This window comes from Podarcis filfolensis, assembly GCF_964270895.1.
Source record: "Podarcis filfolensis genome assembly, chromosome: 6".
NCBI lineage: Eukaryota > Metazoa > Chordata > Lepidosauria > Squamata > Lacertidae > Podarcis > Podarcis filfolensis.
Window position 1 is genome coordinate 18037593 of NC_139609.1, and position 15499 is coordinate 18053091.

General features: G+C 42.3%; 1 protein-coding gene across 10 annotated transcripts in view; it reads right to left on the reverse strand.

The window, feature by feature from the left end:
- Window positions 1-7453: 7453 nt before the first annotated feature.
- KCNT2 (potassium sodium-activated channel subfamily T member 2) overlaps window positions 7454-15499 on the reverse strand; it is a 217809-nt gene continuing 209763 nt past the window's right edge. For 6 of the 10 annotated variants that reach the window (XM_083620255.1, XM_083620250.1, XM_083620247.1 and 3 more), the window contains 4 exons: window positions 15084-15104; window positions 12638-12938; window positions 10449-10533; window positions 7454-9983 (listed from right to left, as the gene is read on the reverse strand). In XM_083620255.1, the coding sequence (XP_083476381.1) occupies window positions 9872-9983; window positions 10449-10533; window positions 12638-12938; window positions 15084-15104 (519 nt within the window). In that variant the 3' untranslated portion in view covers window positions 7454-9871. The remainder of the gene's footprint in view (window positions 9984-10448; window positions 10534-12637; window positions 12939-15083; window positions 15105-15499) is intronic. The other 4 variants (XM_083620256.1, XM_083620252.1, XM_083620253.1 and 1 more) reach the window with 1 other exon arrangement.

A 15499-nucleotide genomic window follows, 5' to 3' on the forward strand; every position in this document is an offset into this window, starting at 1 on the left:
ATCTGCAATAGGTCGCATGTGTACATAATTCAAGGTTAACTAAACCGTTCATGGACCTAACGTTTTCATTTCTGTTGCTTGATCTTAGCTTGACCTCAATAAACAATTTAACAGAGGGTAGAATGCAAAGAGGAGATCAATATAGGCTTTAACCTATGCATGTGCTGAACATTTGGGAGGGGCATAATTTACATGTTAAATGGGTGTAAATGTGCAAAATGCCTTTTAAAAGGTTGAAAAGGGGTGCTTCCTGTCAGGCAGCTAAATAAAGTCTGGAATTGCTGGGTGTGCCCAAGAGGCAGTCATCTGTTCAAGCAGGCAAAATCCATTTCCAGGGTAATTAGCCCTGTAATGAAGCAGCGTGGTTCAGCAGATGTGTCAAATGTGTTGGCTTCCCTGAATATTTATGGATTCCGTCAGTGGTTCCTTTGCAACTCACCTGTTTGACGATCTTGGACAAATCAGGGCCCAGCACAATGTAACAGCGGCAGATCCATGTGTTAAGCACATAGAAAGCAAGTTGGTGGCTGTCTGGCTTTAACACCAAATGACAGGTGAGGAGTCCATTTCTACCTTCCTACAGAGAGTGGGGCTACAGACTGGTGAGTCAAAAGCACGTGTATGTGTGTTCTGCACTCCTTCTGGGTAAATCCATGTTCTTGTGACCCCAAAACTAGCATTTTGCACTATTTTTCAGGAAGATTTGACATTTTATTATGTTTTTATATGTGCTGGAAGCCACTCAGAGTGGCTGCAGAAACCCAGCCAGATGAGTGGGGTAATAATAATAATAATAATAATAATAATAATAATAATAATAATAGTCCTTGACTGCAGATACCCTTCCCTCTCTAATATGTGAAGCAGCAGCCATCACTGGCTTCAGATGCCTTGTCTCCCCCCCAACACTCAGGCTTTTCCTGATCCATGAAGACCTGGTTTTCATTTGCTTGAGTTCCTAATTTGTTTTTATGATATTCTTTTATAGTATTGTTTATAGTATTGTTTTTATAGTACTTTTATATATAACAATAATAATTGTAATAATACTTTTATAGTATTGTTTCTTTTTCTAGTTTTATGTTGTTGTTTGTTTAAATGATATTCTTGCTTTTATGTTCCATACCACTTGGAGATTTTTAATTTTTTAATGCTTTAAAATAAATAAATTCTTAAGTATGTGTTTACATAGGGACGCGGGTGGCGCTGTGGGTTAAACCACAAAGCCTAGGGCTTGCCAATCAGAAGGTCGGCGGTTTGAATCCCCGCGACGGGGTGAGCTCCCATTGCTCGGTCCCAGCTCCTGCCAACCTAGCAGTTCGAAAGCACGTCAAAGTGCAAGTAGAAAAATAGGTACCGCTCTGGCGGGAAGGTAATCGGCGTTTCCGTGCACTGCTCTGGTTTGCCAGAAGCGGCTTAGTCATGCTGGCCACATGACCCAGAAGCTGTACGCCGGCTCCCTCGGCCAAGAAAGCGAGATGAGCGCCGCAACCCCAGAGTCGGCCACGACTGGACCTAATGGTCAGGGGTCCCTTTACCTTTACCTATGTGTTTACATAGACATTTCCCTGCAGTTTTTTAAAAAAGCAGTTTAATGTGGAAATGGGACAGGATGGGCTTAAGCGGTATAAATGCTAAAGTGACAGAGACTAGAAACAGTCCATGTCAAGTATTTGAGCACTGTGCATAGGCCAGTAGCTGCCACATGTTTTTCAGCCTGGCAGTCTGAACCTTGGCAGGCTTGAGCCCTTGCCATGCTAGCCAGAGAAATAAAGAGTACGAGATGCATATGAGGCGAATAAATAAATCAATACAAAAGAACCTCCTGATGCATTAAAATGGGATGCTTCAAATTTGGAACACTGAACAGAACTTTGGATAGTTCATTTGGATGTATTTTTGAGTCGTAATTGCGAGGAATTTCAGAGGCTATAATGACATATTGTTCACTCCAGAAAAAGAAAAAGAAAAAACCACCCCTCATGTGGATAGAATTCACAATTAACGAGAATATGCAAAAATTCTAGATGGCAGCAGAATCGCTAATTGGATCGATTGTGTGCTATGTTAATGCTACACGACAGAGTTATTTTTGTGAATATGCTTCTCTTTGCTAGAGTTCTTTCAGTAAGTAAGCCCTTAGCTACAAAGCCTAGCCTGGTGTTAAGTTGCTTATTTAAAAGAAAATGGTGGATCAAAGGTAGTTGGGTATAGGTGAAGGTAAAGGGACCCCTGACCATTAAGTCCAGTCATGACCGACTCTGGGGTTGCGGCGCTCATCTCGCTTTATTGGCTGAGGGAGCCGGCGTACAGCTTCTGGGTCATTTACCTACTTGCACTTTGACGTGCTTTTGAACTGCTAGGTTGGCAGGAGCAGGGACCGAGCAACGGGAGCTCACCCCATCACGGGGATTCGAACCACCGACCTTCTGATCGGCAAGTCCTAGGCTCTCTGGTTTAACCCATAGCGCCACCCGCGTCCCTGTAATTGGGTATAGACAGCTATTAATGGTAAACATGGAATCACCTGGAATGCTGGTGTTCTGAGTCCATACAACTCCCAACATCCCTGGGAGTCTTCTTAAGGGGTCTTCAGGTATGGGAATACCATGGGAGCTGACCAGCATGAAAGGACCTAGCAGGTATGGTGTATCAATCTTCAGACAGGAAGTCTTACGGGATACGGACCCTGATTCACTGTCATGCCAATCCCACTTTATTTATTTTATTAAATTTCTATACCACTGTTCATCTGAGGATCAGGGGGGAGGGTTTACAAAACAAAAACACAAAAATACATAACATAGTAACAAATGAAAACAATAATCCCCCCAAAAAAGCTTAAAAGGCCATAGATTCTTTAATGAACCAAAGGTCTAGAAGAAGAGAAAAGTTTTTGCCTAGTGCCTAAAGATATGTAAGGAAGGTGGCAGGCAAGCCTCCCTGGGGAGAGCATTTCACAAACAGGGAGCCACTGCAGGAAAGACCCGTTCTTGTGCTGCCACCCTCTGGACCTCTGGTGGAGAAGGGACATGAAGAAGGGCCTCAGATGACAAGCACAGGGTCTGGGTCTGGGTTAGTTCATATAGGGAGAGGAGGTCGTTGAGTATATACAGTAGTATATACTTGAGTATAAGCCAACTTTTTCAGCACATTTTTTATGCTGAAAAAATCCCTCGGTTTATACTCGAGTGAGGTGGGTGGCGGCGGCAGAGAGACGAGCAGTCCGAAAGGAGCCCTTTCTCACTGCTAGTTCCGCCACCACCGCCCGCCTCTCGCAAGGGCAGGCACAGGAGCCGCGGTTGGGAGAGGCACTGCGCTGTGCCTCTTCCAACCGCGGCTCCTATGCCTGCTCTTGTGAGTGGCAGAGGTGGTGGCGGAGGGATGAGCGGCCCGAAGGGAGCCCTTTCAGGCTGCTTGTTCTCCCTCTGCTGTTGCCACCACCACCAGGTTTGTGGTGTGTTGAACTGGCTTATATTTGAGTCAATAAGTTTTTTTGTGCTAAAATTAGGTGCCTCAGCTTATATTCCGGTCGGCTTATACTCAAGTTTATACAGTACAGTGGTACCTCAGGTTACATACGCTTCAGGTTACATACCCTTCAGGTTACAGACTCTGCTAACCCAGAAATAGTACCTCGGGTTAAGAACTTTGCTTCAGGATGGGAACAGAAATCTCGCTCTGACGGCGTGGCAGCAGCAGGAGGCCCCATTAGCTAAAGTGGTGCTTCAGGTTAAGAACAGTTTCAGGTTAAGAATGGACCTCCGGAACGAATTAAGTATGTAACCAGAGGTACCACTGTATTTTGTTCTGACCCGTTTTGGGCTTTGTAGGTCAAAACCACGACTTTGAATTGGGCCTGGAAACTAATTGGCACCCAGTACAGTCAGGCCAGGAGTGGTATTACATGCTCAAATCACCGTGTACCCTGCAAGGTAGCACCCTGGCCAGCAAATTCTGAACCAGCTGGTTTCCAAACATCTCCAGAGGCAGCCCTGCATAAAACGCTTTGCAGTAATCTAGCCTAGAGGTTACCAGAGCATAGACAACAGAAGTTAAGCCTTCCCTGTCCAGATATGGGCAAAGCTGGGCCACCAGTCAAAGCTGATGGAAGGCACTCTGTGCCACCAAAGGCCACCTGAGCATCAAGTGATAGCAAAGTTCCCCCTAAGCCAGTGGTTCTCAATCTGTGGGTCCTCAGATGGGACTAAACCTCCCATCATTCCTAGCCAGCATGACCAGTGGTCAGGGATGATGGGAGTTGTAGTCCAACAACATCTGGGGATCCACAGGTTGAGAACCACTGCCTTAAGCTACGTATCTGCTCCTTCAGAGGAAGTGTAACCCCATCAAGAGCAGGCAACTTCCCATCCATCTTGTCTAGGGAACCACCCACCCTCAGTCTTATCTGGATTGAGTTTTGTTTCTTGGCTCTCATCCAGTCCATGACCGAGGCAAGACAGAGGACAGGGCTTCAACTGCAGCATCATTTAGATCAGTTGGAAAATCCTCCAGAGCTTTCTGGAAACCCATTGGATCCATCAGTCTCCAAGGGCGGGCCGTCCCAATTTGTCCCCCACCTCTGCAGAGGGGAAAAGTTGCTGAAAACCTAAATCTCAGCAGGAAGTGATAGGACCATTACAAAGGATTTATGTCAATATCCCCCTACTTTAATATCACCTTCTTTCTGCCCAGTTGAGAATACAAGATCCGGAGTGTGGCCTGCCTCATGAATTGGGTTGATGACATGTTGGGACAGCCCCATGGTCATCATGGCAGCCATGAAGTCCTGAGCCACCCCAGAGCCAGTGGTCTTGGAATGGATGTTGAAGTTCCCCCAAAACAGCAGTCGGGAAGTCCTCAACATGGCCTCCGAGACTAGCTCTGTTAGCTCAGGCAAGGAGACTGCTGGGCAATGAGGCAGGCAGTAAACCAACATAGTCACTACTCACTGTAGTCAATAAAAGTTGTGGCCTCCTTTCACCCACACCTGTGTTGTTGTTCTTATTCAATTGTTATGCAATCCCTTTCCCTCTTGTTTTATATCTATTAGATTGCAACAAGGGCAAGGACAGTTCTGCCAAGCTGATCTGGGTGCATTGTTTGGCTGAGGAGCAGGAATATTTAAAACAGAATTAAGTAAATAAATGTGTGTGTATATGCCCCAACATTATGGAAGAGGAGAAAATTGCCAGGAAAGCACGAGAGAGTAAGAGAGGGGAGGGGAGGGAGAGAAATCTCGTTGCATTTTCAAGACAGAAGCTTGGACTGAATGAGTGAATTGTGAATTAAGTGGGATGGGGGTGAAAATTTCACCCAAGGCTAGTTTATATTATGACGGATATTTTATTCCTTTTGCAAATTTGAGAGCAATAACCATTTTAAAGCATCATGAATATGCAACTAAATAGTCCAATTCCTATAAGCATTCTGTTCCTCTTCTAAATAATTGAAAGCGGCTACATCTTTCTTGGAATTGGTGGGGGTTCGATTTTTCATGCAATTTAGCCAGACAGATGTCAAATGTTGTGCTGCACATATTATATTTTTCATACAATCTTTTAAAAACTAAAGGCCTGTTATGCATGTGATCTGGACAGCAAATAGCTACCTATTTGGTAGCACAAAACTTTGTCAAGTCCAGTCAAGTAATATTTTTTTAAGAAAACTTATTTACCTCTAACAATAGATTCTCACTTCCCACAACTGCTTCTGAAAAAAGGCCAGTTTTTGAAAAATGATTTGTCGTGTGGCATGTCAGGGGAGTTCTGCAGTGATGTTCACTTTTGCAAGCACATCTACTCAATTACTCAATGAAGGAACCTCTATGAATAAACCTCTCCTTACCAAAGGTAGCACAAATCTCTTCTTTATCCTTGCTTAGGAAACTGTAAAGTGCTGTTGCTGAAAATTCGTTCTGCTTGTGCGCAACTGAAGGACTGGCAGGAAACTGAAGAATCTATGTGGTGAAATGCTCTTCCCTAACACTGGTTGAAATGAAAAGCAGGATAAATGGATGAAACAGAAGGACTGACAATGGCAATATGTGGAAGAGTGGAGATCAAAATTAAGTTGCTGGAATGGGGGGGGGCATAGGGAAGGCATCCCAGTTTAGACAGGGGGAAAATCCTAACATTGTACTATGTCAGAAACACGAAATACATTTAAAGTGAAACCTTAAGATTTTAAGTGAAGTTGTAAAATTTCACTGGAAAATGTTAGGATCATGAGCCTATTCTCCCGCTCTTTTTCTTTCTTTCTTTCTTCCCTTCCTTCCTTCCTTCCTTCCTTCCTTCCTTTTTTAACATTTGCCCATACCATGGTAATTGCTGTTGATGGATATAGTTTGGAAATGGAATTGTTTGGACTTTTATCAGTAAATGTCAAAATGTTCTGATATTATTCTCCAGACCATAAATTATTGAGATTTTAAATGGCTCAGAGAATAGTATTCATCAGCATTTTGACATAGGCTTATGGGAACTAGCTCTATATCCTTTGTCTCCTGACCAATGTGTTAGAAACTGGATGATTAAGTGAAGTTGCAAAATTTCACTGGAAAACATTGGGATCATCAAATTTCTAACACTTTGACCAGGAGACGAAGCATATAGAATTAATTCCTATGAGTCCATGTTGGCTTCAGAGTCACAATGACAACCAGCCGCTGCCCCCTTACAAAAAAAGGCATGGCACTATTATTCCCCATTCCTCCATCCACATGCAAAAACAAGCATGAACCCCTTCATCTCACATTGTCTGTCTTACACTTACACATATTCCACCCATTGTCTCTTCTCTTCCCGATTCCTTCTTTGGCTGTCATTGTTTCCCCATCTGAACCAATAGGAGCGTCCCCGCCCCCCAGGCTTAATGACCAGACAAGTGGAGGTGATTTTTCAAGGCTCACAACATGTAAACTGCAAAAGGTTAACCTTTTCTTCCTCAGTTGCCATCCCCTCCCCACAGGGTCATTAGGAAAAAAGGTTTCATTCACATGAATTGGATCTTTTTAAAACAGCAATAACAACAATATCTAATTGCCACATGAGGGCCTCTGATTTTTCAATGAGTTGTTGTCAGCCTGTACAAATCACACACCCAAGAAGCAAGTAGGAGGGGAAATATTCTGAGCAGCATTCACCTCACAAGCTCTATCAGTGGAAGCCCTGTACAAGAACTTCCACTTGTACAACAGGTCTTCCACCACCCCCTTCCTCTTTTCCCATACCCTATGAAATTTACTCAGGGTGTCAGGAGAAGATGGAGAGGGTATTGTTCCATCTGGCGAGCTGGAGTTTTTGCACAGATTCAACAATTGGAAAAACATGACACTGACCTCCGCCCTGCAACATGCTGTATCTATACACATGGAAATGGGCACTTGAGCTTCAGATAGCATAGCTACACAGGGGGGAGTTGTGAGAGAAGTTGCTACCACTGTGACACTGCATAAGAAAATGGCTTTTATTAATTCACATAGTTGACACATGGAAGAAAGAGAAATAAAGAAACTGTTAGTGCATATGGCTGGGACAATAGCTGGTTTCCTACAACAAATATTACAACCATTTAAAATGCTGTCGTATGCAGTAGGCTACCGTCACATGCACGGATAGTTTTGTTGAGCAGTTTTGGCGTCATTTGATTTGTACACACAAACTTGTAACAGTTCTTTCAAACAATATAGAAAACATAACCTATACATGTAACACTAATAAGGACTTCAAACAACAGGCGACGTTGTCCCTAACCTACTCCATTTGTCATGTCCCAACAGTTCTTTGTGTAGTAATATGTATGTACTCCTGTTATTTTAGTAAAAAATATATAAACATCCCTACTTATACTTAGGGATGGGGAAGAAATTCATTTCAGCTTGCATTTAAGGATGAATCTGCCTAATTTGCATTTTCTGAAACAGTACACAAGCTGACACACAGTCATCCTTTGAATTCATATCTCCCCAAATTTTGCCACGCAGTTTCTCCATCCAAGTAACGTGTACAAAAATGCATATACTAGAGTATGCCTAAAAATGCATATATTAGTGAAAATAACATACAAAATGCACTTTATCTGGGGAAATTGCTTTGCAAAAATTTATATAACAGGCAAAGTTGCATACAAACCTGTGTATATTAGGAGAGATTCGCATCAAAACACTGATGAATTTTCATGGTGGCTCTTTTAAAATAATAAATAATCACAAATGTGGAGAACTAAATTTAAGACTGAAAAAATATGAGAAACTGACACAACCTCATGTTCCTTCAACATGTGCATCTGAAGTTGTCCACACCAAAAGACATTAACTGGCGTGACACAGAAGCAGCTCCCGTACAGTAGCAATAATGAATGAATCAGGCCATAGATGTGGATAAATCTCAGTCAAGAACAACATCAAAGTTATCCAACTGGTTTTTGGCCTGCCTTAGATAGGATTAGGGCTGGATGAATTATTAGATTAACTACGCTGCAGAACACGACTCCAGCAAAATTATAGTCTAACTACTGGCTTAGACTAGGGGCAGGCAACTGAAAATCTGTAAAAACTAAAAACAACCCACCCACCCCAAAAATCTGTAGGTCTCTTCCGGCTTTCAAAGCTCCTTCTCCAGCGAAAAAACTGTTCTCTCGTTTTCTTACAGAATGACTGTCTTGTGGACAAATCCTTCTCCATACAGTAGCAGCATGGTGCTAAGCTGTCCGGCAGAAACGTTTTCGTAGAAAGATTACAAGCCTGTGGAACTTGAGCTACTTGTTGTCCGAACATTTTATAGGCTATCTTCCATACATCTTGCTTTTTCAAACAGTGCACAAGATCCTGTCCTTAAATGGTGACCAAGGAACTGAACAAGCCATTTATTTAACTTCAGCAGTGCTATAGTAGCAGGTACCCCCAAGCATTCTGCACGTCCCTCTTCATGACAGACGCTTCACAAAAACCCTCCCCCCAAATCCAGTGTACAAAATAGCTTAATTTTCTGCCTGAGTCTGATAAAATCTTCTGAACTTCTACATCTTCGTACATTGACAGCAAGCAGGACTGTGGTTACCAGGTTGCTGGGTTCCAAACTCAGGGAACAATGCTGAGCTGTTTGCTACACCACTCTCCTTTAGACTGCGAGTCTCTAGTACAGAGATTGATTGCTGCATTTTTGTTTGTGATGCTACATTTGCCCTGAGTCTTTAAATGCTGAGGGCTACAAATCTAAACAAACAATGTTTTCAATTAGCCAGGAATTTAAATTGGTTGAAAAAGGCTATAGGAGAGATATGAAACGCGACGAACTTAAAGACAGCGGAAATGCATACTGGGTTATTGTCACCAAGCAGTGAATTTTCAGAACATTCGCTTTGAATTCCAGTTTTAAGATGTTAGGACTTGCCTGAAACTTCCTTTGATTTTTAATTTAACTGCAACAACCAGAAGTTTATGGTTGTGGGACAAAGAAATAACAACGAATGCTGTACACAGCATGGTTGAGAACTGAGCCACTTCCCCACAGCGGCTGACGAAAACCAGGATAAGAAAAGAATATATTAATTTCTAATATCTCTTTGAAAAAATAATCCATTTAGATTCCCCATTAAAATCCTCCTTTCACTGAGCAACACTCTGGGCACACTTGTTTGATTTTAGTCTCTCTTTGTTATTTTTATCTCCAAGACAGATTAGTTTTTTTGAAACCAGACCCAGCTTTTCCTAATCATTCCCGTGGTTATGGTAAAGTAGTTGCCCGGTGTGTGTTAGCTGACCATTATGCCTAAAGGCTTGGATATAATAAATCCATCATCTTATTTTCACTAAATTTCAAAACAGCTATTTGTATAAAAATGTCTTTTCATCAATGATCTCTGTGAAGCGTCAAAGCTGTGTTTCTTCCCTGGTGTCCTGAGCAACGGCATTGCAGAAGCTGTTTTTCCGGCTGGATGAAGTGTTTGGAACATATGACAATGGATCTGGGCGGATCAAATATCTACAAAAATATAGACATACAGTTGCCATTAGATTTAACAAGAAAACTCCCAACTGAATTCACAATGATTCCCTATCATAGCTAGTAAGAGCACAACTGATATCAATGTATCATGCATACCTGCCACAATTTATTTCAACAAACCAAGATGGCTTGTTGAGGAAGCATTGTTTCCTCCCTTCACTCCAATTTGGCTTCATGACAATTCCATGAGTAAATAGACAAGATAAATGACATGCAGCGCTGGGTGCTATTGCTTGAAATATCAGGATTATGCAAACTGGAAGCAGTTGTGATAAGTGTGTGGACGCCAAAATATTTCACTCTGCTTAATCCTCCAATTTCAAGCTGGGAATGTTAAAAAAAAAAAAGAGAATTCCCAGCTAAGCTTTAGAAATAAATGTTCTCTGCTGCATGAAAGTGCAAATTAGAAGTGAATTCTTATGTTTTATGACTTCAACTTACACAACATCGTTCAGTTCAAGTCGTGTGTCTGGAGAAGGATTGATCAGAATATAAGAAAGAGTGTTTTGATGATCATTCATTTCATCTATAGGATAAAGAGAGGGAGGGAGAGAGAATAATAAAGCATGTGTGGCTTGTACTTCAAATGACTCAGACATGAAGGTCATACTTAGGCCTATAATGGGTCAAAGCAGACATACCAAAACCGCCACTTTATTTTATTGAAAAGATAAGGAATAGATGAGGTGGTAGGGGAAGCAGAAAGTGAAAGAGAAATACAGTGGTACCTCGGGTTACAGTCGCTTCAGGTTACAGACTCTGCTAACCCAAAAATAGTACCTCGGGTTAAGAACTTTGCTTCAGGATGAGAACAGAAATTGCACGACAGTGGCGCAGCTGCAGCAGCAGCAGCAGCAGCAGCGGGAGGCCCCATTAGCTAAAGTGGTACCTCAGGTTAAGAACAGTTTCAGGTTAAGAACGGACCTCCAGAACGAATTAAGTTCTTAACCCGAGGTAAAGTTAAAGGTAAAAGTAAAGGGACCCCTGACCATTAGGTCCAGTCGTGACCGACTCTGGGGTTGCGTTGCTCATCTCGCTTTATTGGCAGAGGGAGCTGGTTCCGGGTCATGTGGCCAGCATGACTAAGCCGCTTCTGGAGAACCACAGCAGCGCACGGAAATGCCGTTTACCTTCCCACCGGAGCGGTACCTATTGATCTACTTGCACTTTGGTGTGCTTTCAAACTGCTAGGTGGGCAGGGGCAGGGACCAAGCAACTGGAGCTCACCCCATCACAGGGATTTGAACTGCCGACCTTCTGATCAGCAAGTCCTAGGCTCTGTGGTTTAACCCACAGCGCCACCCACATCCCTAACCCGAGGTACTACTGTATAAAATATTTGATCATCAATGAAAGTATGTCCCACGTTGTATTTCACGGAGGAACAAAAGGTTGGTCCTGTTCTGAAATGGTTGAATATTACTCTATTATACTATTTATGAAAGCATGATAGCTTCTGAAAGTCGGTAGAACACAAGACTCTTAATCTCAGGGTCATTGGGCACAAGATTTCTGCATTGCAGGGGGTTCAACTAGATCAGTGGTTCCCAATTAGCTAAGTACTGTGGACCTCCTGTTTTTCAAAAGCCAGGCCATGGGCCCCCTACTTTTGATTTTTTTTCTATTTCTGTGGTAGATTTTGTTATATGAATAGTGCCACAGACCACATGGGGGGGTCTGCAAACCACCAATTTGGAATCTCTGGACTAGATTACTCTTGTGGTGCCTTCCAGCTCTTATAATTACATGAACTGAGAAAGCTATATTTAACGAATTATCATTGATCCTTTTATAAGCATTTTAGTTAAAAAAAATGTTTATTTGTTTTTTAAAAGAAAAATGATGACCCTGTACAGAAACCTAGCAATGATTTGAAAGTGGCTACCAATGCGGGTGGCGCTGTGGGTTAAACCACAGAGCCTAGGACTTGACGATCCAATGGTCAGCGTTTCGAATCCCCAAAACGGGGTGAGCTCCCATTGCTTGGTCCCTGCTCCTGCCAACCTAGCAGTTCAAAAGCACATCAAAGTGCAAGTAGATAAATAGGTACTGCTCTGGCAGGAAGGTAAACGGCGTTTCCGTGCACTGCTCTGGTTCGCCAGAAGCGGCTTAGTCATGCTGGCCACATGACCCGGAACCTGTACTCTGGCTCCCTCGGCCAATAAAGTGAGATGAGCGCCGCAACCCCAGAGTCGGTCACGACTGGACCTAATGGTCAGGGGTCCCTTTACCCTTACCTTACCAAATTTGAAATATTCGCCAGATCTTCATTTTCTTCACAAGAAACATATTTTGCTTCGGTTTTCACCTGAATAATTTGGTGTATTCCAGAAACTTGGCCATTTCTTTGCTTATCACTAATTCCAGAAAAATGATGAAGAAATGAAGTAGCACCTGGCCCAATACATAGTTTTAAGGGACCTTATTTCTCTCCACTGAAAGAACTGTCCATTCATACCTATTCCCTGCTTTCTAGAGCTATTTATCTATCAGGGGGTCTGCCCTCTTATTCCACTATTTCTAAAGTTCACTGACGAGCCTTTGGCAAGGGAATGCGGCCACTTTCTTTCATCCAATGCATTGCTACATAAAATGAAAGTTGCATCTATCTTTAGAGAGGAATGTCCTACCGTATCCTGCTGTTGAAAGTCCCAAATGTTTCATTCTGTTTTTCACCAGTTCAGCAAGTTCCTGCCTTTCTGACCTTCTGTAAAGATTCATTCTTTGCTGACTGATTTTCTCTGCAGTTTTCCCCGAGTGCTTTGGCACTTTTCGGCTCAGCCGCCGAGCCCACTGCATACTTTTCCGTCGCAGCAAAGGATGGTCTGACTGATCACTCGATGTTGAGTTACGATGGTTGCTACGGCAGTTAAACGGTTCTTTATTATCCTTAGTGTCCTCCCATTCTTCCACACTGATGGAAATTTGAGACTAAAAACAACAACACCAAAACATTCAAGAAATTAAATCCTTTTGAAAATGCTTTTCCCATTTATCATTTTTTAAAAAATAACTCTCCCCTCCCTTTCATTTCCCTGCCTCCAGTTCCACTATTCAATACAGCCAATATTTGCCACAGTAGACCCATGATATGAATCATGCAAAAGAAAAGCTATGAATTTCTTTGGCGAAACTCATTGGACCAACCTTTAGACAATTGTAGGAAGAACTTTGTTGGGATGGAATCACTTAAGGCCATATTGCACAAAATGCATGGTGTTGGTGAAAGAGTATGCAGAAGAAAAATAAAGGGCAGAACATGAACGTGGTGGCTAAATCTCGCCAAGGCTATCAGGCCCAAATACTTTGGCATATTCATTCATTTGGGTTTGCACCTCACTTTTACTTTTGCCTGTTCCAACAACACATCTGCATTCAGCATACAAGTGCAATAGGTTCACAGCAAGCAGAGTCTGAGAAATGGCAATGGAAACAATGGAACAAGCTAGAAGTTTGTTCATCAGAGGGAGACTATTCAGATTCCTGAACCTGTTGCAGAACCAGATTCAGTTTTACGTTGGGCCCCTGAAGGTCCACAACCAAGTGGCACAGCCCAACTGCCCTGGCTCTAAGCCTTTGCTGCATCAGGAGATCAAAGAAGCTGGTGAGCACATGTTCCTTAGGCTCATGTATCTACTATTCCATGTGAGGGTCAGAATGAGTAAGCACTGGGCAAAACAGAGTGGAAGCTACAATAGTACAAGAACATAGGCCAGTTTGGCGCAATTTCCACATTCACAATGATATATTAATATAATGACAGGCATGGCATTTTGTTATCACTGATCGGGTGTGTGTTCATAATAGGAGAACCTATATAATACAAGAGCAATAAGGTTTCAATGAATTCCTATGCTTTTCGTTTTCCCATAGGTGGTGATATATGGGACAGAGTTCCCTGGTCACATTCAGAGTGTGATATAATTCTGAGGACTGGCTTATATTATAAATGAAACGAATGCACACAACATTCATAATTCTATAAAACCACTAGATAGAATGTCTCATTTTGGAATGCCCTGTGGTCTGTATTATACACAATCAGGACTATATGCAATTACTAGATTGCAGTATTAACACATCCCCTTAAGTCGGTTTATTAAATTTGTATATCACTTTCCACTAAAAAGTTCCAAAGCGATTTCCCCGCAAGTAAAGAATACAAAAGAATACAGCAATTTAACATAGTGGCATAGGGACTGTCCAAATGCCCAGAAAAACAAAACATCTTTGCCCGGTGCTGAAATGATTACAAAGTTGGTGCCTGGCAGGCCACTCTGGGGACAGCATTCCATAAACAAGGAATGGAGGCTACTACAGAAAAGCTCTGTTCTCTCATTATCACCCTCTGAACCTACATCTGAGGTAGCTCACAGAAACGGGACTCAGATGACATTATCCAGATCTGAAAAGTTTCATATGGGGAATGTGATCCTTTAGTTTTTGTGGTTCCAAGCAATTCTTAAAAATAATAAATAAAATTTATATACTGCTCTATAACTGCAGGTCTCAGGGCGGTTCACAGGCTTTAAAGGTCAAAAACAGTACTTTAAATTGGACCCTCAAACAATTTGTATTATCTTTGGCTAGAAATTGTTTAATTTACCTATACAAAAAGTACTATTGATTCACTGTGATTTCTGATTTTCATCTAACAGCTCACTATTTTCTTTCTTTAGCTCAAGGCTGGCATGCACCCATGGCCAACTCTCTGGGGGCCACCAGAAAGGGAGTGGCTGTTCCACACTCTCACATCACAGACACACTCTCACACACATGACACATGCTTGCACACATACATAAACAGGGCCTCCACCTTCTCAGCTGACCTATATATACCAGGTGAAGAGGAGGTGTTATTGAACCCACTCCTCTCATCAGATAATTTATCTGATAACTTGGAAGGAGATGCCACAATAGGGCACTGGGCTTCACACACAACAGTACTGTGTCTAATATATTTCTGTCACTGCTGACAAAATTGGTGGGGTCTTGGATGGGGAGATTAGGCCCTCCCCCAGGGTAAGCTGTTCCTGGCCAAGACTGGGCATATGGAAACATTTGACAAATACTTACTTGTGAAGCCATTTCTCGAGACTGATACAAAGTGAGGGGGGTCAGGCGAAGGGGAAAGAAAACAGAACACCATTCAAACAAGTGTCCAAACAATGAATACAGACAGACAATTTGTAGTGATCACAATATTGGGATTGTACAAATAAATGCATGGCTAGCTGTGTGTGTAGTGTAAAATATTCTTGCAATTTCAATTTGCAATCGTTTGAACAAATGAATGTGGGACTCACATAAGGAATTGTTTCCCAAGTTGCCCTTGACCATCCTATTTGGTAAGGTAAGTTATAGATATATAAAAACATTCTATTCACTCCATGTAACTCAAGTACATATATAATGTACAAACCCTCCCCGCAAAAAAGTCAATGGACATCATTATATGAAGTCCTAAAGCCAGATTTGTGGATCTCATACAA